The 27,578-nt window shown below is 45.6% G+C and overlaps 1 protein-coding gene across 1 annotated transcript; it reads right to left on the bottom strand.

Moving 5' to 3' along the window:
• Positions 1–549: 549 nt before the first annotated feature.
• Positions 550–9,367, bottom strand: cnpy3 (canopy FGF signaling regulator 3). The gene is made up of 6 exons (XM_084325689.1): positions 9,122–9,367; positions 7,125–7,251; positions 6,330–6,426; positions 4,561–4,683; positions 2,433–2,550; positions 550–1,867 (listed from the first exon to the last, which is right to left on the bottom strand). Exons 1-6 carry the CDS (start codon positions 9,234–9,236, stop codon positions 1,578–1,580), a joined length of 870 nt encoding a protein of 289 aa, XP_084181815.1. The 5' UTR covers positions 9,237–9,367; the 3' UTR covers positions 550–1,577.
• Between the last annotated feature and the right edge of the window lie 18,211 nt (positions 9,368–27,578).

Below are 27,578 nucleotides of genomic sequence, written 5' to 3'. Positions count from 1 at the left end.
AATCCAATGGGGTGCAGTTACACAGGGAGAGACGATAGGGGCGGTATTTTCCCAATGGAGCTCGGAGAGAGGTTGCTGCACTAACGCGAGACTAGATTGATGAAATATGAATTAAAATCGCTAATAAAAAAAAAAAGACAAACAAACGCTATGTCGTTGCTGGCATTCAACGGTCGGCATGAACTAACGACATATAGCGTCGTTGGCACTCAAAGTGTTAATATAAAACAACTTCACCACAATCTGCAGTTGTTTAATTGATTAACTTTGTTCCTACATATTTCTTTGTGTATTTATTATGCGTTTTATATCTCAACATCATTGTAAATGATCCTTCAAGATTAAATAAAGATTGAATTGAATGCCACTCACAACTAGATTGCGCATAGGAGTTGTTCATTGATTGCATCATTGGTGCGGCTCAGGTGGTGCTCTGCCCTGGTTCAGCATCTCAGGACAACTCTGTCCTCTCATTGGCTCAGCTTCCTGCCTGTCATGGAGGCCTAAGAAGCTTGTATTCACGGTAGTAAGTCAATTTAACAGAAAAGGTACACACAGTGATAGTTTAAATGCATATACAGGCAGGAACACACACACAGTATATACCCATGCATACACATTCATGATATCAAAATAGGCCACACTCAAGCAGGTAGACAGACACACAGACAGAGAGACACACACACACTTAATTCACATTATAAGCTAAGATAGAAGTATGCCAGTGATTGCATCGCAGCTCCCTTCAGGACATAGTATCTAAATCAGTAGCACAGATACATCTCAGATAAATGTGTACATTCAGGAGCCACTTCTGGAATTCCACTAGGGGAATTTCCAGTAATTTAGTAGTCAAATACTGTAATGCATGAAAAACTAATTATTCAAGAACTATGGAAAATAGTTTGGATGGCAAGTCACCATACAGCGTCACAAATGAGTCTCTTCAACAGAAAAGGTTCAGCTATCAACCATGTGGATTCAGGTTTAACTGCAAGATTCAGACGAGGGATTTCTCTCATTTTAGTGTGGAGTAAAAATACATTTCCCTGTTCAGTCTCGGGACAAAAAAAAGCAATAGTGTGAACCGAGGTTGGTATTTCACTTTCCCAGTAGGCGGTAATAAAAACGAGTCCTCATCCCTAAACCTCAGAATTGATCCTAATAGCGGTGTGTTTTACAAAGTGACGAGTAGAAGAGACAAACCTTGCCAGACGACAACCACAATTCACTGGCATTTAAACGGGACGTAAACATAAATGGTGCCAATTTTCCGGGCCCATGTACAAAAATCCCTGTTATATCAACGTCTTCTACAGTACAGAACTGTAGGGGCAACCAGCACAGGACACAAGGAAAGAAGGGAGGGAGGAAGAAAGAAAGGGAATGAAGGATGAAAGAAAAAGAAAGAAAGAAAGAAAGAAAGAAAGAAAGAAAGAAAGAAAGAAAGAAAGAAAGAAAGAAAGAAAGAAAGAAAGAAAGAAAGAAAGAAAGAAAGAAAGAAAGAAAGAAAGAAAGAAAGAAAGAAAGAAGTAACCAGGCAGAGCAGACCCAGTGCTGCTCCTCCATCCAGGGGCTCACAGCTCCGTCTTCAGCCCAGGCAGAGACACCTTCGCCTGGATGTCCTCGTCCGACAGCTCCCCTCTTTCTGCCCGCTCCACCGGAGCCTTGCTCTTTTTCTTCTTCTTCACCTTCTTCTCCTTCTTTTTCTTGGACGTCTTCTCTCCCTCTTGGTTTCCGTCGCCTCCGTCTCCGCTCTTGCCCTTTCCCTTCTTCCCTTTCTTCTTCTTCTTCTTCTTCTTGTCCTCCGCGATGGCAGCTAGGTCTCCCTTCTTCTGCTGCTGCTTGAACTCCTCCTGCAGACAGGCTGGAGGAGAGAGGGAGGAGAGGAGGACGAGGGGGGGGAGGAGAGGCGGGGGGAGGCAGGGAGGAAGAAAGATGTTATCAGAGATTGTCGGGAAGGAATCGTCTGCCAACAAAGATATTGTTACATCAGAGAACAAATGTAATCACTACATGGATCACCGTTCAACGGGATTGAAGACTCCTGTTACGATAAGTACACGATAAGTCATGCGAGAAGCAAATCATGCGATTAATGCGTTAAAGAAAATGATTAGATTGACAGCCCTACTATATATATATATATATACATTCATAATATATTGTGTACAACACCTCTGGCGGTTAAGGGCAAAGTGGTATCGTTTGTCTATCAGTGCTGAATTAGTGCTTCACAGTCACAGTAGCAGAGTGAATAGTAGTATAGACGGTAAGAAAGTTCTCCCGACATCTCTTAGCAGAACCTGACATGTGACCAGCAATACCAACATTGTCCCCATCCCCACTGGGACAGGGGCTTTTTTGTCTTGAGGTCACCGTTTGACAGCATTACAGATTCTACCTTTAAATAACAGGTATCTCAGTCTTACCTTGGTCCTGTCCTTTCAGAACATGCTTCTCACACAGGTAGGTGGTGAGGTCTTCCTCCTGAGTGCCTTTATACCAGTCCTCAATCACCTCTTCATACTTCTCCACCATCACATCACACTGGAGAACACAGACATATATTATACCAGTTAGGGCTGGGCGAACTGGCCTCTAAATGATATCGTGATATTTTTTGGCCATATCACGATATACACGATATATATCGCGATATTTTGACATTTCCTCTAAAGCACTTAAAAATGCTTGATTTAACCCTTTGATGCATACAGTCACGCCAATATGATGATTATAATAAGTCCCTGCAAAATATGTTTCCATTATTAAACCATGAAGATGCTTTAAAAAATAATTAAATGAAAATGTACTAAGAGTAGTCTACTGACACACTAATAAAAAAAATTATTTACATCTAAGACAATTTATATAAAAACTATTGGGTGCCTAAGACTTTTGCACAGTACTGTGTTTTCTATCCACTTTAGCCAAACACACACACACACATATATATATATATATATATACACACTACTGTGAGAAAATAATAATCACACACAAAGCCTTACAAAGGGATAATGGCTTATAGCAGACTTAATGATTTTAGAATATTTCAGATAATGAAATGAAATGTTTATATCATCAACTATCCAGTTAGTATTTATACTGTAACGTTTGGCCACTTTAAATCATTGAATGTAGAGAGAGAGAGAGAGAGAACGCGTTTGCGTTTTGAGCGTATAAGCTGCCGTAGGCGATGATGTCACACTCGAATGTAAACACAGGAAGTTGAACACACGGAGATTGAAACTGGATGCAAGAAACGAATAACCAATAAATATGAAGTTATCTTTAAACCTCTGTTGTCAAGCGTCGTCAATATAACCCACCCCCTTTTCCCACGAATGGAACTAGTGTCGTGGAGTCCGCTTTGAGCTAACGCTAGCAGCTAAGAGCTAACGCTAGTTAGCTTAGCCTATTATGGTTTAACTTAGCAGCTAACGTTAGCCCATTGCATGTCATTGAAGGTCCACGCTGGTCTGTCTATAATGAAATGAGAGGAACGCTCTGCACTAAAGCAAGTCTCATATCAGCGGCGACGTGACAACGTATACTCGATGTTCACGATATAGTAATTGACTACATCTCACGTAGAACAAGCAGCGATACATAGAGTATACTCGATATATCACCCAGCCCTAATACCAGTCATACTGCTCTACCATCACGTCACACTGGAGAACACAGAGACAAACCGACACACTGCTGTGCAGAGTTAGACCTAAAGCACTGGGCAGCACCCAGCCTACACACACACTGCTGTGCAGTCAGACCTTCAGCACTGGACAGCACCCAGCCTACACACACACACTGCTGTGCAGTCAGACCTTCAGCACTGGACAGCACCCAGCCTACACACACACACACTGCTGTGCAGTCAGACCTTCAGCACTGGACAGCACCCAGCCTACACACACACACTGCTGTGCAGTCAGACCTTCAGCACTGGACAGCACCCAGCCTACACACACACACTGCTGTGCAGTCAGACCTTCAGCACTGGACAGCACCCAGCCTACACACACACTGCTGTGCAGTCAGACCTTCAGCACTGGACAGCACCCAGCCTACACACACACACTGCTGTGCAGTCAAACCTTCAGCACTGGACAGCACCCAGCCTACACACACACTGCTGTGCAGTCAAACCTTCAGCACTGGACAGCACCCAGGCTACACACACATTGCTGTGCAGTCAGACCTTCAGCACTGGACAGCACCCAGCCTACACACACACTGCTGTGCAGTCAGACCTTCAGCACTGGACAGCACCCAGCCTACACACACACTGCTGTGCAGTCAGACCTTCAGCACTGGACAGCACCCAGCCTACACACACACTGCTGTGCAGTCAGACCTTCAGCACTGGACAGCACCCAGCCTACACACACACTGCTGTGCAGTCAGACCTTCAGCACTGAACAGCACGCCCAGAATTACAGGTGCTGCTTTTTTCTCTGTACTGCCATGGCATCTGATGTCTGGCTTTGGGAGAGAGGAGCTATGCTTCTGCACATTCTCAAGTCATTTTTGATTGACAGAAACAGACGGTACCTGTTTCTTCAGGTCGGCCACCTCAGCAGACGTCTCGTTCCACAGTTCATATGGAATATCCATGACCACCTTAACACCTTTATTCACCAGGCCATGCAGAGTCGAGAACGTCTCCGACATGCCCTAGAGAGAAAGAGAGAGAGAGAGAGATTGGTAAAGGGAAAGGAGGGAGGGAGAGACAGACAGACACAGATGTAGTGGGAGATAGAGATACAGTATATAGTAGGGGTGGACGGTATGGTCTAAAATTTATATCACGGTATAATTTGAAGCATAGACGGTAACGGTATATATCACGGTATCAGTGTTTCCGTTAGAATAATTTTTTTTGCCTGATAGGCAGGCTATATAAAGAATGACATCCTCAAGGCATGTAGATTTATAATATTTTAACTTAAAACTAGGCTACTTTTGCGTATAAAGTCATTATATTCCAAATAAAATAAGTCCCGAGTCCGTGCTGCTCACATTGCAAACAGCCGGGCTGGATGCTGGATTTTGCTAGAAGCATATGTAGCTGCAGAGCCGCAGAGCCAGCGGCGCTTTCAGGTCTGGTCACAGCTTTCAGCCGTTGGGTGGGGGGGCGCTGTTGAGCGGACCTGACCTGAAAGCGCCGCTGGCTCTGCGGCTCTGCAGCTGCATGCTATTCGCAAATCCACTGCTGCTGCCGCCGTCCTCCCGGCTCCCGCTGCAGCCGTCGTTATCATAACACTACACGCATATCATAATGTTTACAGCAAACTGTTGATCACCAGGTATGTTTTATTAACGGAGAATAATTCATATAAGAAAAACGATAGGGACATCTCTTACCTTTCTCCACTGGTTAAAAATGCCAGGAACTGAAATTGAAACTTGCTGTGCGCCGCGGTGATATGTGTTTATTATGAAATGACAATTGCGTGTTGACACGCCCACTGCGCGAAGCCTCCTAAATAACTTTTTCCAGTTTGCACATATCTATTATCTATGACTAATTCTATCTATTTTTAGGGGCAAATGCGATTGAAATAGTCGCGCTGTGGTTACATGACGTCATTGCTATTTTAGAGCTACTCTACCGGTTACACGGTATAGTCAAAATCCATACCGTAGAGCAAATTAATACCGTTTATACCGTATACCGTTTATACCGTCCACCCCTAGTATATAGAGACAGGAAGGAGAGAGAGGGGTGAGCAAGATAAAGAGAAAGAGGGAAAGAGATGGATGAACACTCATTTGAAATACTTAATTTGAATCTGCACATCAACTCATGTAGTTACGATTAAACGACAGGGGTTCAACATGCTTTTAGAACATCTATGGATACAAAATGTTCTCAAAAGAAAAATATTGCAAGCCGTTTGACGTTTCTCCTCGACAGACCTGCCGTCCTCAGGCCACCAACATGTGAATGTGATCTAATATCACAAAAAAGTACTCATCTCCACCATCTCTAACTAGGAATCAACATCTAAGATACAAGTATAACCAAGGCCTCTGATTTGTGATCGATTGTGGCCAAGGGTTGATACTTGTCTTTCAAGGGTAGATACATGTCTTTCAAGGGTAGATACATGTCTTTCAAGGGTAGATGCATGTCTTTCAAGGGTAGATACATGGCTTTCAAGGGTAGATACATGTCTTTCAAGGGTTGATACATGTCTTTCAAGGGTTGATACTTGTCTTTTAAGAGTTGATACTTTGTTTGTCTATGAAGGCTTGTTCCATATTTACGAACACGATGTCTGGGGTATTTATAATCCTGTACAAACACACAGACTAACCTTGGCGAAGCGGTTGCTGCCTTGTCTCTCCTTGTGGAGGTTGTACTCTGTTAACCTCTGACACACATTCTCCACCACCTCAATGAACCTGATGTCCCTAGAGAGACAGTGAGAGAGAGGAACAGAGAGAGAGAGACAGAGAGGGAGAGGGGGAGGGAGAGAGGGGGGGGGTCATGTTCACTTCCTGTGGGGGATCTTATAATAGAAGGGAAGCTCTCGTACTACTGTGTGTGTGTGTGAGTGTGTGTGCGCGCACACACGCAGGTTAACGGTGTAAGTCATTAGTATAACTCATGTAACATGTTCAGTTAACTCAGGTCTCTCTGCCTCTTAAACTTTCAGACTGGCCACCTAAATGAAAGTTAGCATTGGCGCTACACAGTACTCAAATGTAAAGATGACTTAGTGGAAAAGGGAGAAATGGCACGATGACAGCAGGGTCGAGGAAGTGAGGCGCCGGTGTTTCCTGGATGAAGGCTGCTAGTCACGTGACTAGCCTATCTTAAAAATCAGGGAGGCTAGCTGGTCTGTATCCGCTTCCATTCATTTGTGCTAAGCTAGGCTAGCTTGCAGCCAGATAGCTTTCTACTGAAAATTGGTATCCATCTTCTTGTCTGACTCTGGAGAAGACGGTAAAGCACATTTCCCAGAATGTTGGCGTGTTGCTTTAAGGGGGGGGGGGGGGGGGGGGGGCAGTAAGCCGGCCAATTCTGCATCTTGTGTAGCTCTTATAGATGCGTTTACAAGAAGTGAGAAGGACTCGGTTTAGGTCCCGACCCAAACACAGACACTTACGACTTGACGTATTTGATTGGCGGAGCTCCCTTGCTGTCAATGAAACGGTAGTTTCTCTGAATGACTTCCTTGTTATTGCCCGTCTCCACAAAGGAAGACTTCATCTCTATGCTGACAAACTTGCACACTAGAGAGAGAGAGAGAGAGAGAGAGAGAGAGAGAATATGGAATTACGATTAGATTCAAACAGCACAAGACGGTACAACGTAAAGCATGACATCTAACCAGAGTGCAAATGTAACAGTAAAGTTGAATAAATTAACAATATACAATGTACAAGTGATTAAACAGGACTATATAAATATAAATGAGTACTATGGAGTAATAATGCTAATCTAATGTATGTGTTACATTATTATTATTATTATTATTATTATTATTATTATTATTATTATTATTATTATTATTATTATTATGTACAGTGATACAGGTATTTATACACTATGGTAGTAGCTATACTGTATAACTAGTAAAAGCAGGTGAAGGATACAGATATAGTATACAGGTATGTAAACAGGAATATATGCAGGGATATTCAGACAGGAGGTGTAGAAAAAACAACGGTAAATATATATATGGTATATACAGTATTATTGTACATGGCTATCATACAGAGTTATATGGGTAGACTACAGTTTGAGGTTGATAGCTAATATCCAATTCACTGGGTTGATTATATTAACTTATATATTAATATAATTGTATACAAATTGTGTGTGAGAGAGAGAGAGTGAGAGAGTGTGTGTGTGACAGAGTTGAAAAGATCATGGTGTGATTTATCACCTGTGTCACAAAGGAGAAGTAGTTTAACTTATTTAGTAATGAGAAACAAAAGAGGAACTGTGCATAGTATGGTCAGTTTAGGTGATTTACAGAATCAACAAAGAACAGGGACATAGCGATGGATAATACACCCACCTACGTTTACTCACCTTAATAGCTATAAAGAAATACTTCACCCACCCATCTATGATAGAAATTCAGAGCCAAATATGGGTTATAGCTAGTACTAAAATAAAACAAAATAATATAATTCTGAAAAGAAATTAAGAAATATTGGTGATCATGAGGCGCAAGCATAGGCGTAGTGCCCTTGAATGAGTGCTCCTGCCAGAGTCTTCAGGGTATTCTTGTTTACCAGAGAGGAGATCCGGTACAAGAATCTAGTTTGTTGGTTGACTTTTTTGATTACATTGGATGCCATTTTGTCACAGGAATGATTTGCCTCTAGGACGGAACCCAGGTATGTAATTTCATCTTTCCTTGTGACAATATTGTCACCCACTGTGTAACTGAGAAGCCGTCGGTCTTGCTGAGTTTGTTATTTGATCCAAAGAGAATGGACTCTGTTTTACACAGGTGTAATGATAGTTTGTTATCAGCGAGCACTCACATATTGTTGCGGGACTCTAGACACACATCGTACATATGGATCGCTGCCAAATAATCTATATGATTTGGGCGTTTATTATTATTATACAAACCGGAAATGGATCTCGTCGATCCACATCAAATAAGTGGGATCTTTTTCCTCCAGTCTCATCGGCGAATGGTAAGAGGACGCTGACGTCATTTTCAGCGTGATTGTTTATTATTATTATTAATGCAAACTGCTCTGATTAATATATCACCCATACTACATAAAGCATTTACTAGAATGAAAAAGTATTGTTCCTACATCCTGAACGATAGATAATCGATGTTGAATGGGCCATAGTAATGTCAATTTAGCAATACAATTTAAAAAGTTATAGCCCTGCAAAGAAGGTAAACATCTCCATAGGCTTTTAATGGTGGCAGAGAGTGGTACGAGACGGCAAACTCCGTGGCAGTTAATGTGTTAACAATTGTGTGTATTGAGCTGTACTGTATTGTACCCATTCTGCAATCCGTTAATAAAGTTTTCAATCAATCAACCGTTAACCCAAAGTGACCATCGTACCGTTAATAAACGACAGATCGGTACCGTTAACCCAAAGTGACCATCGCGAACCCACCTTCGCATTTGTTTGGAAGATGAACCCAGTCCTCGTCTGCTGCCCCTCCGTCGGTCTGGGCCGCTTGGACGGCCGCGTTTAACAGCAACACTGTCAGAGATGCTACGGTTATCATGTTGCCTATTTATTGTATCTGTATAGCAGTGTGTCGACGTTCGAGTGAATAGGTCCGCCTGAGACCGTTGCTTCTTTCTTTTTACATCACTCTCTTTTGCTTTGAAAGCTTCTACGGCTGATTCCCGAGTGCTCACTTCCGCGTTTGGCTCGAGCGATGCGAGGCTGTGGACCAATCAGCGAGGGAGTAGTGGCACCCGCATTTACCCACTGGGCCAATGGGAGGAAGTGATCTCTCGCCAATGGAACGCCGCTGATTTCAGGTCAGTGTATTGTTCTTAACAGAGTGTGCTCAAATGGATAGTTGAAAAGTGTAACTGATCCCGTGTCAGTGCGTTGAGGCAAGTCAAGCCTACCCCGCGCTATGTCTTGCAATTACCAATTTCAACCGAAAGAGGGAGGCATATCCGCACAGTTATGATTCCTTGGGTGATGTATCTGGATTGCATAATAACAATTACATCCCCACAGACTAAGACTAAAATTAGGGTTGAGTTCATTGAATCCAGTTAGGACCAAACCTCATCAGATATGTACGAAAGCTATTACTAGTGTAATATTCTATTGATTTGATACTTTTGACTAGGGATAATATGGCCCACCAATTTACAGACCGCCAGACCAAAATGGCTTTTATGACGTGTTGGATGCGTGCTTAGCTGGAGTCGAGGATACAGAAATGATTCTTATTGGGGATTGGAACACGGATATGCAACAAAAAGATGCACCCGTCTTCAAATCCTACAATAGGTTTTGTGATCTGCACGGCCTCAGCCAGCTAATCACACAACCCACACGTGTGTGTGAGTCAACTCAGACTACCATTGACCTCATCCTGACCTCTGACAAGTCCAAGATCGCCAATAAAGGGGTTATAGCATGCGGGTTAAGTGATCATTATATGATATTCTGTACCCGCAAAAAGCTAAAACAAAAGGCTGGCTGTCACAAAACAGTCACATCTAGAGACCTCAAAACGTACTCTAGCGAGGCCTTTAACCTTGAACTGAAGAGCCTGGACTGGTCAGATGAACTGGTTGAAGAAACATGGCTTGGCTTCAAAACCAAATTTTCAACGATACTAAACAACATGGCCCCCCTAAGAACCACTAGGGTAAAAAATTGCGCTGAGCCGTGGATGCACGCTGAAATACTGACCGCTATGAAAACCAGAGACAAAAAATGCTCTGAGTTTCGTAAAAGTCAGTCAAAGCTTAACATAAGCACGAGCAGTGAACTCCAAGCCCACGTGACTGAACTCAAACTAGAAAGAAACAGACTAAGAAATGATGTAAACTCCATGATCAAAACAGCAAAGAAAAAATTCATCAATGACAAAACCGAGGAAAACAAAAACAAACCGCGTGAACTTTGGAAATTACTCAATAACCAACTAGGCTGCAGTAAAAAACTTAAAACCAGATTCTCAAACATAAACATAAAGACGGACAACACGCTCATCACAGAAAAGCTGGATGTAGCCAATTACTTAAATAGTTTCTTCACAAACATAGCCACAACACTGGTAAACAAACTACCCTCCCACTCAGGGCATTATGGGGTAGAACACATAGTAGCATACTACAAGAACCTAGGGGTCCACAAAGACGACTTCAAACTGGAAATGGTAACAACAGATGAGGTACTCAAAAAACTGAGCGCCCTCCAACCCAACAAGGCCACTGGCCATGACAACATCCCCTCCAAATTCCTCAGAGACTCAGCAGCCGCCATCACCCCAGTCATCACACACATAATAAACCTCTCCATAAAACAGGGACACGTCCCCAAGGACTTCAAAATTGCGAGAGTGACCCCTCTGCACAAAAAAGGCAGTAAATTAGACCCAGGCAACTACCGCCCTGTTTCTATCCTTACCTCCATCTCGAAAGTCATGGAAAAAATTGTATACGAACAGGTCGAAAAATACCTTGCGGAAAAAAATCTAATCTACGAATTCCAATCTGGCTTCAGAACATCCCACTCCACTGACACATGCCTTCTCTATTTAAACGACCACATCAAACAAGAGGTGGACGCGGGCAAATACTGCGGCATGGTCATGCTGGACCTACAAAAGGCCTTCGACACTGTCAATCACACCATTCTGATTGACAAGCTAAAAGCAATTGGTTTTGATAGTCTATCAGTGAGCTGGATGCAATCCTACCTGGAGGGGAGAGAGCAGATGGTGGAGGTAAACGGTACCCTATCCCCCCCCCCTCACAGTAAACTGTGGTGTTCCACAAGGAAGCATACTAGGTCCGCTACTGTTCCTAATTTATGCAAATGACATGTCGTCAGCTTGTGACTGCAACTTGTTCCTGTTTGCGGACGACTCAGCCCTGCTGGTCTCTGACAAGAACAAGTTACAGGTTGAAAAAACCCTCAGCTCAGAACTAGGCAAAATCTGCATATGGCTCGCTGATAACAAACTATCATTACACATGGGCAAAACAGAGTCCATTCTCTTCGGTTCAAATAACAAACTCAGCAAGACCGACGGCTTCTCAGTTACAGTGGGTGACAATATTGTCACAAGGAAAGAAGATATTACCTACCTGGGTTCCATCCTAGAGGCAAATCTTTCCTGTGACAAAATGGCATCCAATGTAATAAAAAAAGTCAACCAACGAACTCGATTCTTGTACCGGATCTCCTCACTGGTAAACAAGAATACCCTGAAGACTCTAGCAGGAGCACTCATTCAAGGGTACTACGACTATGCTTGCACCTCATGGTACCAAAGCACCTCAAAGGCGCTAAAAACAAAATTACAAACATCTCAAAACAAACTGGTCAGACTACTGCTTGACCTTACTCCTAGAACCCACCTCACCCCTGCCCACTTTGACAACCTAGGATGGCTTAGAGTAGACGACAGAGTACAGCAACTTGCAATGGGCCTGGTCTACAAGATACACTACACGACCAAGGTACCCATGTACATGACAAAATACTTCCCAAAGGTCAGTGAATACCACGATCACAACACCAGAGGGAGCTCCACAAATCATGTTAAACCCAGATTCGGCTCAAACAAGGGACTAAACACGTTTCGCAATTATGCCACATCAATGTGGAACGCCCTACCCAAAGCTGTAAAGGAATGTGAATCACTACCCACTTTCAAAAACACTCTCAAAAAACACCTAAGGGAGACTGCAACCCGAAACTGGCCCCTGTAAATGTCCGAACACAACCCCCTCCAATGTACAGTAAATTACCAAGTATGGTCTTGTCAATAATCCAATGTACAGTGTTGTTTGTACAGTTGTACAGTGTCCCCCACCCACCCCTCCTACCCAACCCCCCCCCCCCCCCCACTCCTAACGACCCCCCCCCCCCCCACTCCTAACCAACCCCCCCCCCCCCACCCACCCAACCACCTCCAATGTACAGTCCCCCCCCACCCCCACCTACCCAATCCAATGTACAGTTTCCACGCCTAATGTATATACTCTTTTCTTTCTGGACCCTTTTTGTATCACAAACAGTACTGTAATTGCAAATCTGGTATGTCATAAATGTATAGATGGAGCAGTACTGTCTATCTGTATGTCATGTATGTCATATATGTTACGATGAATTGAAAATGGGGGACCCTGATGTAAACAAGACGAAAGTCTTTCTCTGGTCTGCATCCCCTTAACAATTGTATGTATTGAGCTGTACTGTACTGTACCCATTCTGCAATCTGTTAATAAAGTTTTCATTCATTCATTCATTCAATAAACTTGAATTCTTGAACCAGCTATATGCATTTACAAGTTGTTTAATGGTAATTGTACTTTTACCATGGTACCAGCCATTGTATAAATGATTTATGATGGCATTGCCATGGTAAACCTTTGTAGTACCATGGTAGCCTATAACCCAATTTAAACCATGTTACCGATGGTTTTACCATGTTGTTTCATTTTAGTGACCAAAGATTTTAAGGAAATACCATACTTTTTGGGAAATAATATTACCATGATAGTTGTTTGGAAATACTGTGATACATGTGTCAGAAATACTCAAAGTAGAGTAAGACTATAGCTTCATCCATAAGGAGCACAATGACAGAATGTATGACAGTCTAACTTCACTATAACTTCATCCATAAGGAGCACAATGACAGAATGTATGACAGTTTAACTTCACATCCATAAGGAGCACAATGACAGAAAGTATGACAGTTTAACGTCACTATAACTTCATCCATAAGGAGCACAATGACAGAATGTATGACAGTTTAACGTTAGGTTATGACTATAACCAAGTTCTGTTAATTAGGGGTGACGCTTGGCATCACTCATGCACTCCCTCGCGTACGTGCACGCGCACTGAATAAATTCCACAAATGTACCTTTAATACCAGTATTAGTCTGACCACACCCCTCATCAGCTTACCTTCATAAGCAGGTGTGTGGTCACCTGCTCTCCTCCTTCCCAAGCTTTCACCACAAGGTGAGGTCAAGGGCTGCAGCGGCCGTCGGATGCCAAGCGTCACCCCTAATTAACAGAACTTGGTTATAGTCATAACCTAACGTTCTGTATCATTAGGGGATCCGCTTGGCATCACTCATGCACAAAGGGAGGCCAAGCGGAGCCACTGGCCGACAAATACACCCCGCTGAAGGCCCCCCACAACCAACAGAACAGGGAGGGCCGAGCCCCCCCGACCCTCCCTAATGGAGGGCAACCCCCCTATTAGAGGTTTACCGGGAGGGCGACGGACCCGACCGTGCAAAGAGGCACTCAAGCAACTCAACGCACAGGGTGAGCAGCCGTGGCTTGACCCCACGACTACACACACGCACAACCCGCATGCCACCCGGGAACGAACGGAGGGAAACAACCTCGTTACTGCCCCCAGAATCACAGGGTCAAGGGCAAACCCAACCCTGTGGCAAGGCCGTAGCAGCGGAGCGCGAAGGAAGACCCAGACCCACCAAAAGGACTGAACTCCCTGAAACGGGGGCCCGGAGAAGACCATGATGCCAGCATCAAGACCCCACCAGGCGGGCACTTAGTGACCACGCCCCCCACATCGCCAGCGTATTCGGACAAAGGCCCCTCAGCCGAGCGGGCCCTGGCCTCCCCAACAGTACACCGTCTGGCACACTGGCCCTGTAACAGGCAGACAGCATGGCCGTAACACACAAAGAGTTAACCAACGGAAGCAGGCAGTGCACCGGGGAAAAAGACCAGGCAACAGGCTGTTAACCCTAGCCTGGAGACTGCGGACGAGACAGGCGCCAGAAGGACAGCTGAACACAGCCGCCCCGGCGGAAGGGGCGTATGCTGGCGTTGTTGCATGACCAAGCCTCCACAGAGAAGGCTGACACGATTGACAGACGTCATGAACGTGCAGGGGCACCCTCAACCGGTGAACCCGGGAGTTGACACTGCAGCAACACACCAGAGAACCAACCACCCAGGTGTTACCCCACGCGGTGGTTGGTCCCATAACCCCTCAGGAAAAAACCCCAAAACACACCTGCGGCACTGCCGCAGCCCGTGTTCCAGTTTCCAACAGGGTTATCCCGGGCCTACGGGTCAACGAAACATTACCCCGGACCGGGCCCGGTGATACGGGGAGCACAGGGTCCCCCGAGGAGGCCAAAACCACCCCAAGGCCCCTCTTCGCTATGCGGAAGAGAAGAGCGTAAAAAATGGAAAACCAGCCCCAGCACCCCGCACTTGGTATTCCCAGGAGGCCACCCAACCAAGGACCAACCAAGACCAACCTGCATGGCGGCCGAGATCCGACGAGATCGGGCGCGTACAGGTTGGCACGGCCGTAAGCCATTACGACAGTGTAGAATACAATGTACCCAACAAGGGTTCCATAGCGCTCAACCCTGTGACACCCGGACCGACCTAGCATTTTTCCCCCTGAAAAAAGCCCAAGTCCCTCAGGGTACCAGAACAGCAGATCTGCATCCCCGGCGGACAACAGGTTTAACTGATCCGGACCAGCGCGACCAGAACCAGTCCCGTGCCCTAACCACGCCGACATGCCAACTCCAGGAGAAGGGGCAGATATGCGTGTTGATCTCAAAACATAAAAAGAAGGCGCCACCCAGACGTTCCGGTGCGAACCGCGCCCGGCGGCCCACCCCCAGGGCGTGAGACCCTTCCCCCTATGTTCAGATCCATTCCGTCATCATCCCCTGATATGAACGGGAACCCATCGACAACCACACAGGGCGTCGGAAGAGGAAAAAACCCCCATCCCAATTGCTTCATAAAAAACGCTGTTTTAACCCCAAGCAATCAAGGCGCGCCAGTCAGCCAATGTCCAACAGAACATCCTGAGCTAGCACTATGTGTGCGTTTTGACATACCCACATCAACAATAGGCTATTTTGACCATCTTATTGAATCCCCAAGACGCCCAGGGGAACGACAAGAGGGGCGAGATGCAATCAACTCCATGAATGAATGAATGAAAACTTTACCCAACAGATTGCAGAAAGGGTACAACCCAGTACGGCGCAATACACACAATTGGTTAAGGGGAGGCAGACCTGAGAAAGACGTTAGTCTTGGTTTCATCAGGAACCCCCATTTCCAATTCATATAGACACATCCAACTCTTTATAATAATAAAGAAAAAGCATCACCCGTATGAACCAACGGCACAGCTGGGAGTAAAAAACCCGTTTTCACATGATTTCAAATCCAGTCACTCTTTTTAATCAGAGTGTAAGACCAGACCCTCCCAGAAACACCTTCCCACATGAGTTTATAGTCATGAAAAAGATATGCCAACTGTGAGTCACGTGACCAACCGACTCAAGTTTACACATAAATCGGGCGTAGCAGAACCGTGAGCCCTACGCCCTAACTCGACACCTTTAAGACACCGTAACTCATGGAAGGCGTCGCCATAGCAACACCGCTACAACGGGCGGGGAATCCAGCCGGCTCCTGTCTTGTAATAGGAGTTGGCAGAATAACCCCCCCCCCCCCCCCTGCCAAGACGTCCCACCGGCTCGGCCCTGACTGGCTCAGCAGAAGAGATAAAAAATCCCCTAAACCAATCAAGTGGGAAAGGAGGGGTTTATTCGACACCCCCTCACGAAAGCACACTTCGTTCCCTACACACAGAAAAACAACCGTAGCCATTTGGAAAACCTCCGGTAGAATGCAATGCATAGCATAAGCTAATACAATGCCCGCTACCCACAAAATGTGAACAGGATTTACAACAAAACACAAGTCGCATGTGTGTGAATCCTACACCCGTTGACTACTAGGACAGAGCGGCTTAGGCTCAGCTTCTTCCCCCAGGCCATCAGAGCCATGAACAATGTACATTGAGTGCTCAGAACATTGAACTGTCCACACACAAGCACACATGAACACACACACGACACGCACACTGTGCACGCTCACACACGAGCAGCCACTTAACACTTTAACATGAGCGGGCACACACTCATGTCGCACACACGCACACTTATGGCCAAAGGAAAGGACACTTTAAATTAGAATAACAGGAACAGTGTATTGCACTACCAAAGCTAACTAGCATGTCACACATGCGCTGTAAATAACTATGTACAGATACCGAGATGTCACTCCATGTTACCTGCTACCTGTTACTGCACAATGTTGTTTCTTCTTTTGATTCTATTATATGTACCACTGTATTGCACATCGTTGCGGGCAAGACCACCCGCATTTCATTGTATACCTGTATGCCGTGACAATTAAAACTCTTGACTTGACTTGACTTGACTATGTCGTACATAGCAAAAAACGCTGACCGAGAGTAACGGCTAGGCCGTGGAATGTGCGTGTACGAGTATTACTGCAACTAAACAACACAGCATTGTGAGACACATATACTTAGTTCAAGCAATGGAATAACACCAGTTTCTACCTGCATGTGGAGCATCAAGCTAATAGAACCTATTACTGAGTGTATGTTGCAGACCTTGCTTAACCTCGTAACACAACACGACTCATCTCACAACGTAAAAGTGCAGATTCATATATACACAACCCCACCATATGAATTGTTGAAGAAACACACAGTTTGTTCGGCCAAAACATAGTCCCCCTTATGTCGGGGAACTTTTTTATTTATAATGTTTTTTAAGGCACAAAATCATAGAGGGGCCGGGGAGGGTGTAAAAGAGAGGGGATACAGAGGGGAAAAGTCACTCAGCGGCGTCTGCCACCTCGCGCCGCTCGAGTCTTGCCACCCCGAGGAGCCCCGGAGGGACGGTAGGTTACTGTCTGCTGGTCACGACGTTCCCTACCGTCTCCTCCGGTCGTGGATGGGCCGGCGGTGGCAGAAGCGCCGTCTCTTCTCCTGGCCCTCTTGGAAGGGCCAGCAGCGGCGGCGGAGGCAGTGGTAGCGGCGACGGAGACAGCTCGATGTCGCGGAAGCCTTCTGACTCCACCGGCAAGGACGGGAGGCGGAAAATGGGGTTGGAGGATGGATCTCTCCTCTGCCATCTCTCTGCATGTCGAGGTCATCAACCGCAGGGCCTTCCCGAACAGACCAGCGTCGGAGAGGGTGGCCGTCAGAAGAGGGGCTCTCTTCTTCTCTGGCACACGGGCCTGCTCCAGCCAAAGATGACGCTGGCCCAGGGTGGCCAGGGCGCGCACTTTCCCCATGGCTATGGCCAGCACCTGGGAAAGGTGCAGGACAGCTCCTGCAGCCTGGGTGATCTGATCGCATTTTACCTCGTTCAGATCCGTGCCGCCCGTCATGATCCCCGATACAAATCTAGCCAGGTGGGCGATGTTAGACGCCGCAGCCAGCGATTGTGTACCAGCGATAAATGACTGGTCACCCCAATAAGCCAATCGCCTAGCCGATTTCCCCTGGAGGACCGGCTTGCATAGGGGTTCCCACACCATATCCGGACAGAGGAGAGCGGCCATCGGACTGTCAAGCCAAGGCACGCCCTCCCCCATACCTTTGACCAACCCCGACACCCGCGTAACTGGTACGTAGGTGGGAGTTAGTCCCATGATGTTGGACACCGCCTGACCCCGACGAACATAGGCCCCCATCGAGGGGAAAAATGGGTAGACAACGTCCACCCCTCTCACTGGGCGACGCTGCCAGGGATGACCTCTGAGATCATCCGGGACAGGTGCAGGCAATGGCAGCGGCAGCGGCACGCCGTTTGCGGCGGCGGCTACCGCCATGAGCTCGGGAAACAAAGCCCGCAGTTCCCCCTGCGGACTTTCCTCCACCGACCCTGCATCCCTCACATGCAGCAGGCTGCGACTGGTTAAGGAGCCACAGTCTGATGTGGCCGACAGTAGGGCATCCTGCTGATGAGGCCAAGGTGGTTCCTCGACATCCTCGAACAGGGAGCCCCATGGAGCCATTTCTCCCCCCTCCGGGGTCTCCTGAGGAGGGATACTCTCCTCCACGGGACCATCATACAAGAATCCGTCCGCCTCTTCCATGAAGTCCTCAGTTTCCATCGGAAATCCAGAGCCGGACGCATCCTCGCTGGTCTCCAGCAGTTCCCCAAACCCAGGCCGTTCGCGTCTGCACGCTACCATCTTGCGACGTGAACGGGCAGACGCGAAAAGTTTGCGTCGCAAATCCTCTGGCTCCAAGACAACCCCCCGTTCACCAACGGACGATTCCCCGGAACCAGAAGAACCAGAGTCGAGATCAGGCCATCGCCGGAGCGACGGCACCGACTCCTCGGCTCTTCGGAGAGGCAAACTATCCATCGGCTGTCTCCTGGGCTGGGTCGGCAACCATGAAAGTGGCAACAGCCCAGCACCAAAACGCACGACGGAGGCGGGAATGGAGAACCGCTGGTGAAGAGTAGGTCTAGCGGGTCTACTCTCCGCGGAATACATTATGACCCAAACTTTTTCTTTACAACAGATGTGAGAGAAGAAAAAATTAAGCACAATGTAAACTCGTCACAACTCTTTTCAACTAACAACACGTCAAGTGGGGTACTACCAGGCACTTCCTTGTGGTGAAAGCGAGAAGGAGGAGAGCAGGTGACCACACACCTGCTTATGAAGGTAAGCTGATGAGGGGTGTGGTCAGACTAATACTGGTATTAAAGGTACATTTGTGGAATTTATTCAGTGTGCGTGCACGTACGCGAGGGAGTGCATGAGTGATGCCAAGCGGATCCCCTAATGATACAGAACTTCACTATAACTTCATCCATAAGGAGCACAATGACAGAATGTATGACAGTTTAACTTCACTATAACTTCATCCATAAGGAGCACAATGACAGAATGTAAGACAGTTTAACTTCACTATAGCTTCATCCATAAGGAACATAATGACAGAATGTATAATAATAATAATAACTTTATTTATATAGCACCTTTCATACATGGATTGCAGCTCAAAGTGCTTCACAGCAAATAGCATGACATTAACATATGCATAACATTTGCATACAGTTGACAGAATAAAAGCAATGCATAGAGTGCAGGCATAAGATTAGGTATAAAATAAGTACAATAAGTACAGTGTTGCTCGAAACACTATGACAGTTTAACTTCACTCTAACTTCATCCATAAGGAACACAATGACAGAATGTATGACTGTTCTGGTCAGAGGTTTCACTCTCTCCTCTAATAATAATAATAATAATAATAATAATAATAATAATAATAATAATAATAATAATAATAATAATAATAATAATAATAATAATAATAATAACTTTATTTGTATAGCACTTTTCATACAGAGGTTGCAGTCCAAAGTGCTTCACAACAGTAAAAAATACAGGCATGAGCGAGCATAGCAAGGTATGGTAAATCACAGTGTTTCACATTAGGATCTAGCATCTCTATTCAGTAATACAAATAATAAAATAGTTTAAAATGATTAAGTTTAAAAATAGTCTAAAAATTATTAAAGGGGAACTATTTTACTATTTCTTTCACTGTTTGGGCACTTTTACACAATTCCTGTGAGTTTATGGAACACCTCTGTAATTTTTTTATTTTTTTAATTCATTGTTTTGTATTTCTAATCAAGTCCTCAAAAAGAGCATTTTTCTACCTCAAGATCTTAAGCCGTTTTGAGCTGACTGTGTGGAGTGGGTGTGAGTCTCAGCACATGGGGCCACATTATCATGCAGCGGAGTCTCTCTGACATCACAAATCAGCACATTTTCAGATGACTCAGTTCAGTGAGGGTGAATATTGTGAGAGGAGAATTGGAAGAATGCGCCAATATGAGAATTAGAGACATAGATCATATTAATATAAGTCCACATAGCTAGGAAACAATGCTAAACACTGAAAAAGGCCATTTATAAGATAGTTCCCCTTTAAATAGAACGGACATATAACAACAGTAAAAAATACAGGCATAAGCGAGCATAAAAATGTAAAATGTAAATAGCAATGTTACAGTATAAGATTGTTCAATCAGATGAAAATGGCCCAGTTAGGAGAATCAACCTTGGCTAGGCGGTGAGGTTCACGATGTACCTAACTGGAATGGTAAACAACTTTGCTAGATTTAGGTCAAAAGTCATCTTCTTCTCACAACAGAGCATCACTCCAACATCATAGAACCGACATATGAATTTCATTGGAAGTGTATGAAAGTAGGTAGGGTAAGAATCAGGGGCGGAGCTAGGGGGTGGCTACCTGGGCTCAAGCCCCGGATGTATTCTGAAAAGCCCCGAATCTATTTAAAAAAAAATAAAAAAAAATAAAAAAAAAATATTGCTAACTGTATTTGAGTGAGTTAAGTCTTGGTGTTATGGTAGACTCAGACCTAAGCTTTAAATCACAATCAACAAGTTGACAAAAACTTAATTCTTCCACCTTAGAAACATAGCTAAAGTACGGCCATTTATAAATCAAAAGGACGCTGAAAACCAGATCCATGCCTTTATCTCAAGCCAACTCGACTACTGTAATGCACTCCTTACCGGCCTCCCGATTAAATACGATGATAACTATTTTATTGCAATGCACTATTGCATTATTTTATTCTATTTTACTAACTATTTTATTGCACTGCACTATTTTACTTTGTATCAGTGAATCATAGACGCCTGGCCATAAGAGCATTCGGAGCATCTCTGCTCTCCCACTATTGAACTTGGGGGAGCAAAGGTATAATCTTGCTCCACCACTTTTTGATTATATGAAAAATATGATATATCCCCCCCCAATATATAAATCTAACCATAACTACGTTATGATTAACTGAGTTTTATAGTGAAAAGAGCAGCTTTATTGGTCAAGATTGAAGGCTCTATATTGCAGGAAATTGCACGTACAGGTTCATTAAATTCAAAAGAAATCTGTCGTGGAGGGGGTCGTGCCTGAGCCCCTACAAACCACCCCTTACCTGCCCCCCAAAAAATAAAAAAAAAATTAAAAAAAATTAAAAAAAAAATTAAAAAAATGGGGGCCCATCTGGGCTAAGCCCCGGATCTCCTACAATCCTAAATCCGCCCCTGGTAAGAATATAGCAAGGTATGGTAAATCATCTCCTCGTCTACAAGATAGAGATAGAATTCTGTCTAAAAGAACACTCATCTAAAAGCAACAATCGTGTCACACAGGGTCTAGGTGGAGAACCGCTGGGTTAGTTTGTCAGGTGAGCCTCTTAGCTCAGCATCCACACAGACTCACAATCCTGCTATTGATTCTGTTTGATTGATTGATTGAAAAGTTTATTAACAGATTGCAGAATGGGTACAGTACAGTACAGCTCAATACATACAATTGTTAAGGGGATGCAGACCAGAGAAAGACTTCCGTCTTGTTTACATCAGGGTCCCCCATTTTCAATTCATCATTTCTCATCTATTACATCTTGAGTTGCATGAGTTGATCTAGGAGAGTGAAGGTGGACCAGGCTGTCTGTTTACATGTGTATTGTATTGTAAACAATAGGATCAAACTGACCTGTATTTAGAATTACAATGGACTGAAAAACTAAAAAACTAAAAGTATATAGATGTATATTTATAACAGCCCTAGGCGACCCCATATCCAGATGGTCAAATAAACCCCGGACTGTAGCTTTAAGACTTTCTCCCACCCTTTCTCCTTGGTACCCTGGAAAACGAAGGGTTATGTATATAACCCAGTTCTGTGAGTTATGGTGCGCTCAGCACCTAGTTGCATATATCTCGCTTCAGCGTATATACACTGAATAAAAAATTCCACCATGTACCTTTACATGCCAGCATTCATCTGACCACACCCCCATCCGCTTACCTTCATAAGCAGGGGTGGGGCCACACACTCATCTCCTTCCCAACAAATTTCACCACAATGAAAAATCAAGGGCCGCAGCGGCGTCCTAGGTGCTGAGCGCACCATAACTCACAGAACTGGGTTATATACATAACCCTTCGTTCTGTAGCGTTATGGCTTCGCTCAGCACCTAGTTGCATAACAGGAGCTGAGCGGGAGCCATAGCCCGACAAATACACCCCGCTGAGGCCCCCCACAACCATCAGACCGGGGAGGACCGAGCCCCCCCGACCCTCCCTAATGGAGGATACCCCCCCTATTGGAGGTTCACGGGAGGGCAACGGATCCGACCGTGCGAAGAGGCACTCAAGCAACTCAACGCACAGGGTGAGCAGACCGTGGCTTGACCCCACGACTACACACACGCACAACCCGCATGCCACCCGGGAACGAACGGAAGGAACAACCTCGTTACTGCCCCCAAAAATCACGGGGTCAAGAGCAAACCCAACCCCGTGGCAAGGCCGTAGCAGCGGAGCGCGAAGGAAGACCCAGACCCACTGAAGGGACTGGATCCCCTGGAAAAAGGGGGCCCGGAGAGGTCAATGACGCCAGGCATCAAGACCCCACCAGGTGGTCACTTAGTGACACCGCCCCCCACATCGCCAGCGTATTCGGATAAGGCCCCTCCATGAGCGGGCCCTTTCCCCCCAATAGCACACCGCCTGGCACACTGACCCTGCAGAACAGGCAGTCAGCATGGCCGTAAGCACTCAAAAGGTTAACCAACGGAAGCAGGCAGCGCACCGGGGAAACCAGGCAACAGGCTGTAACCTGAGCCTGGAGTACTGCGGACAAGACAGGCGCCAAAGGAGTCAGCTGAAAACAGCCCCCCCGGCGGAAGGGGCATATGCTGGCGTTGTTGATCACCATGACAAAGCCTCCACTAAAAAAAACCCACCCAGAGGGGTCGAGGCAGAGAAGGCTGACATGATTGGTAGACGTCATGAACGTGCAGGGGCACACTCAACCGGGTAACCCGGGAGTTGACTCTGCTCCAACACACCAGGGAATCAACCACCCTCTTGGTACAGATGGTGGTTGTTCCTATAACCCCTCAAGAAAAAACTCCAAAACACACCTGCGGGTATACACCGGCTATACAGCAGTACAAGTGTTTCAGTTTTCAAAAAAGGGTTATCCCAGGCCTACGGTATCAACAAAACTTTACTTCGGACCGGGCCCGGCGGCACGGGAAGCACAGGGTTACCAGAGGAGGTCCAAGACCACCCCAACAGCCCCCTCTTCGCCACGCGTGAGAGAGGAGCGAAAAGAATGGAGAACCAGCCCTAAGCACACCGCACTTGGTATTCCCAGGCAGTCTCCCAACCAAGTACTAACCAGGACCGAACCTGCTTAGCTTCCGAGATCGGACGAGATCGGGCGTGTACAGGTTGGTATGGCCGTAAGCCATTATGATAGTGCAGAGTACAACATGTACCCAACAAAGGGCCTCCATAACGCCTAACCCTGTGACACCCGGACCGACCCGGCATTTTTCCCCCCGAAAAAAGCACAAGTCCCTCAGGGTACCAGAACAGCAGATCTGCATCCCCGGCGGACAACAGGTTTACTGACCTGGACCAGCGCGACCAGACCAGTCCTGTGTCCTAACCACGCCGACATGCCCACTCCAGAAGAGGGGGTAGGTATGCGTGTCGATCTAAAACATGAAAAGAGGGCGCCACCCAGACGGTCCCATTTGGACCGTGCTCAGTGGCCCACCCCAAGGGCGTGAGACCCCTCTACCTATGTTCAGATCTATCCCGTTAACATCCCCCAGATATGAACGAGAATTCATCGAGACAACCTAGTAAACTGGCGCTCGGAAGAGACAAAACTCCATCCCAGTTGCCCTATAAAAACGCTGTTTTAACAAGCAACCAAGGCGCACTTAGCCCCTGTGTGATTCTGTCACAGAAACACACCTGAGCATGCACTATGTATGCGTCGAGACCCAAACACATCAATGGATAGTCTAGCAAGACACCAAACATTGTTCCTCCAAGTCGCCTGGGAGAACGACACGGAGCCGTCGTGCTTCATGTACCTTCCTCTTTTTATTCAAAAAAGAAAGAACACAGACTGACATGAATCCCACGTGACGCAGCTGAGGGTAAAAATTGTTTACATTTTTACATCTCACCATCCTCACCATAGGGAGGAGACGGAAATCCCCAGAGAGACTTCCCACGCGAGCTGTATAGATTGAAAAGAATATATTGCAACATTGAGCTATGTAATATGTGGGTTAGGGCTCTCCGAGGAGGAGGCACTGAACCAATACACACTCAATAATCGAATTGAATCAAATACACACACAATAGAGCAGAACTCCTTTTTGAAGTTCTACTCACCTTGACAATCTGAGGAGGAGGCTCTGAACTCTGAGGAGGCTCCCTCACAGGGAAGGAGAGTCCTAACTCACAGAAGGCCCGAGGAGGAGCTTCGTGAGGAGGAGCTCTGACAACTCCCTGAAACAGATCCATAACATGGACCTGAACAACTCACGGAAGTCTTACCAACAGAGACGCGCACAGTGACATACTCTATGGCGGGGGAATTTCCGCGGTGCACACGCCCAATCTTCCAAGGCGTGGGACCAGGAAACTCCCCCCCCCCCCCCCCCCTCTTACCCTGTAACGTGCCGAACAGCAACGTGACAGGAACCTTGAAGGACAGGAGGTTTTAACCCCTGACCAATCAAAAAGGGGAGGAAAGGATTACCAGTTCACCCCTTTACGACCCCACACCCATGATACGATGTAATGACAAAAAAGAGCATGACACAGTCATAGTCAGCTACATGAAGTGTCTAACAGCTTCACACAGCTCATGTGCTAACCTGCTATCTGATTTTTACTAAGGAAAAAACACAGAATAGAGAGGGCCCCTTTAAGAGCCCCGGTACCAGACTTACACATGTGCTTCTGTGGCCAAACCTAACCCAGTTGTAGATCACAAGACACACACAACCCTTTATCACAACAGAAAATGGCAAAGTACACTCTTGCTACAGAGGAACGCCGTTTTTCATAACAAGAGAATACAGAATCCTCGATTATGTATCGGCCACAGGCCTTGCTGAGCACACACGATAAGCGACCAAACAATCTTTTCTTTAGGAAAATATAGTTTCTCAAGCGGTTAGCACAACCCCAGCAATTAAGCTAAGGGTTACATCGTATCCCCACAAACACAGTGACACAATATATTGTAAACAACATGTCTGAGAGGAGGGTGGGGAAGCCCCAGGGAAACCGGGGGGATCACCCCTCCTACCTTACCCTTGATACGGCCAAGTTGAACAGGTAACCCTGTTAATATGTGAACACACTGTTCATTGTCATTACAGGCTGAGAAAAGAATTCATTCTTCACTCATATGTCACTAAGCATAGCTTTATAGGTTAATTAACCCCCTTAGTTGTGAGTTCACGGTACATGAACACACATGTTCTCAACACAACTAACCAGATCATTTTTACACATGTAAAACAACAACCCGATTTCTATGGAGAGAGAAGCTATACCAGTGACAAGATAATTCTCACACAACACGCGTCGTATCCTCAATGTATTGCAGCAACACCCGTTTTGGAAAACATCGTTATTACAAAACATTTAGAAGGGAAGGAAAGTAGAAGTGTTTAAGGTCCGGTCGGGACCTTCCTACCCTGAGCGCAGGCCAAGCGAACTGCAATCTGGCTAACGGGGCACCGAAGTTTGAACACAGCATCCCTGTGTTGACGACGAGGGCAGCGTCGCTGCGCCACCCAGCCGCTACGGTTCTCCATGTTGACGCAGTCCTCGCTGGCAGGGCTCCCGGTAGGTTCGACTAACATCCTCTGTCAAAGATGACGTCGTAGTCAGAGTGTTTAAGGCATGTTATAGTCACAGAAAACGTTCAACAGTGTAGCATTCAGTGTTGGGCAAGTTACTTTAAAAAAGTAACTAGTTACAGTTACTAGTTACTTCTTCCAAAAAGTAACTAAATTACTTACTCAGTTACAAATTATAAAAGTAACTAGTTACTTCAGAAAGTAACTATTGCGTTACTTTCAAGATTTTCTTTTACATAAACAACATACACAAATCTAAACTATTTTAATGTTGCTGTGGGACAAAGTGAGACTAGCCTCCAATCAAATGCCATGTATGTAGATATTATAATTACTATGTTTATATAGTGGATTATACAAATACAAACAGAATAGATGTTTTGGAACTTTTGATATGTATTGCCCCTCAACAGGCCACAACTGGGCAACATTAAATTATGCTTGTTAAGCAAAAATAAATAACAAATATATACTGATTGATTGAACATTTTAATTAACAGATTGCAGAATGGGTACAATACAGTACGGCTCAATACACACAATTGTTAAGGGGATGCAGACCAGAGAAAGTGTTTCGTCTTGTTTACATCAGGGTCCCCCATTTTCAATTCATGACATTTGTGACGAAAGTCTTTCTCTGGTCTGCATCCCCTTAACAATTGTATGTATTGAGCTGTACTGTACTGTACCAATTCTGCAATTTGTTAATAAACTTTTCAATCAATCAATCAATGACATACACAACATACAGATATAAGAATCTAATCGAATCATCTAAACTAATCTAATCATGACATTTAAGACATGCATGACATACAGAGATATATATATATCTCTGAGCACCTGAAGCCTGTGCTATTAAACCAGGAAGTGCAGCACTGTTGATAAGGCTGTCGGCACTGCAGTAGAGCCACTCAGTGCCCTGCGCTGCAAAGAGTGAACACAAAACGCTCATGGACCCGCGGTCTCATGTTGACTCATCGCTTGTGTTGTTCGTTGGATTCGTTTTGGATTATTTGGGCTCAAAACGTACACTACACGGACCGCGGTCTCATGCTGACTGATCAGTGATCGCTTGTCTTGTCGCGCTGTGTGTCAGACTCTGGATGCTTTAGACACCCGCCCACCTCCACCTCTGATTGGCTTACCATGACATTTTATTCAACCTCAGCCAATCGTCAGCATGTATGCTTGGCTCGCGCACTGCCCACTAAACAAGGAAGAACATATTATTGCCTCTCGGCGCAGAGATCTGTCTG

Source organism: Notolepis coatsorum (genome assembly GCF_963971535.1).
Source record: "Notolepis coatsorum genome assembly, chromosome: 1".
NCBI classification, from domain to species: domain Eukaryota; kingdom Metazoa; phylum Chordata; class Actinopteri; order Aulopiformes; family Paralepididae; genus Notolepis; species Notolepis coatsorum.
This window is presented reverse-complemented; position numbering and strand designations above follow the sequence as displayed.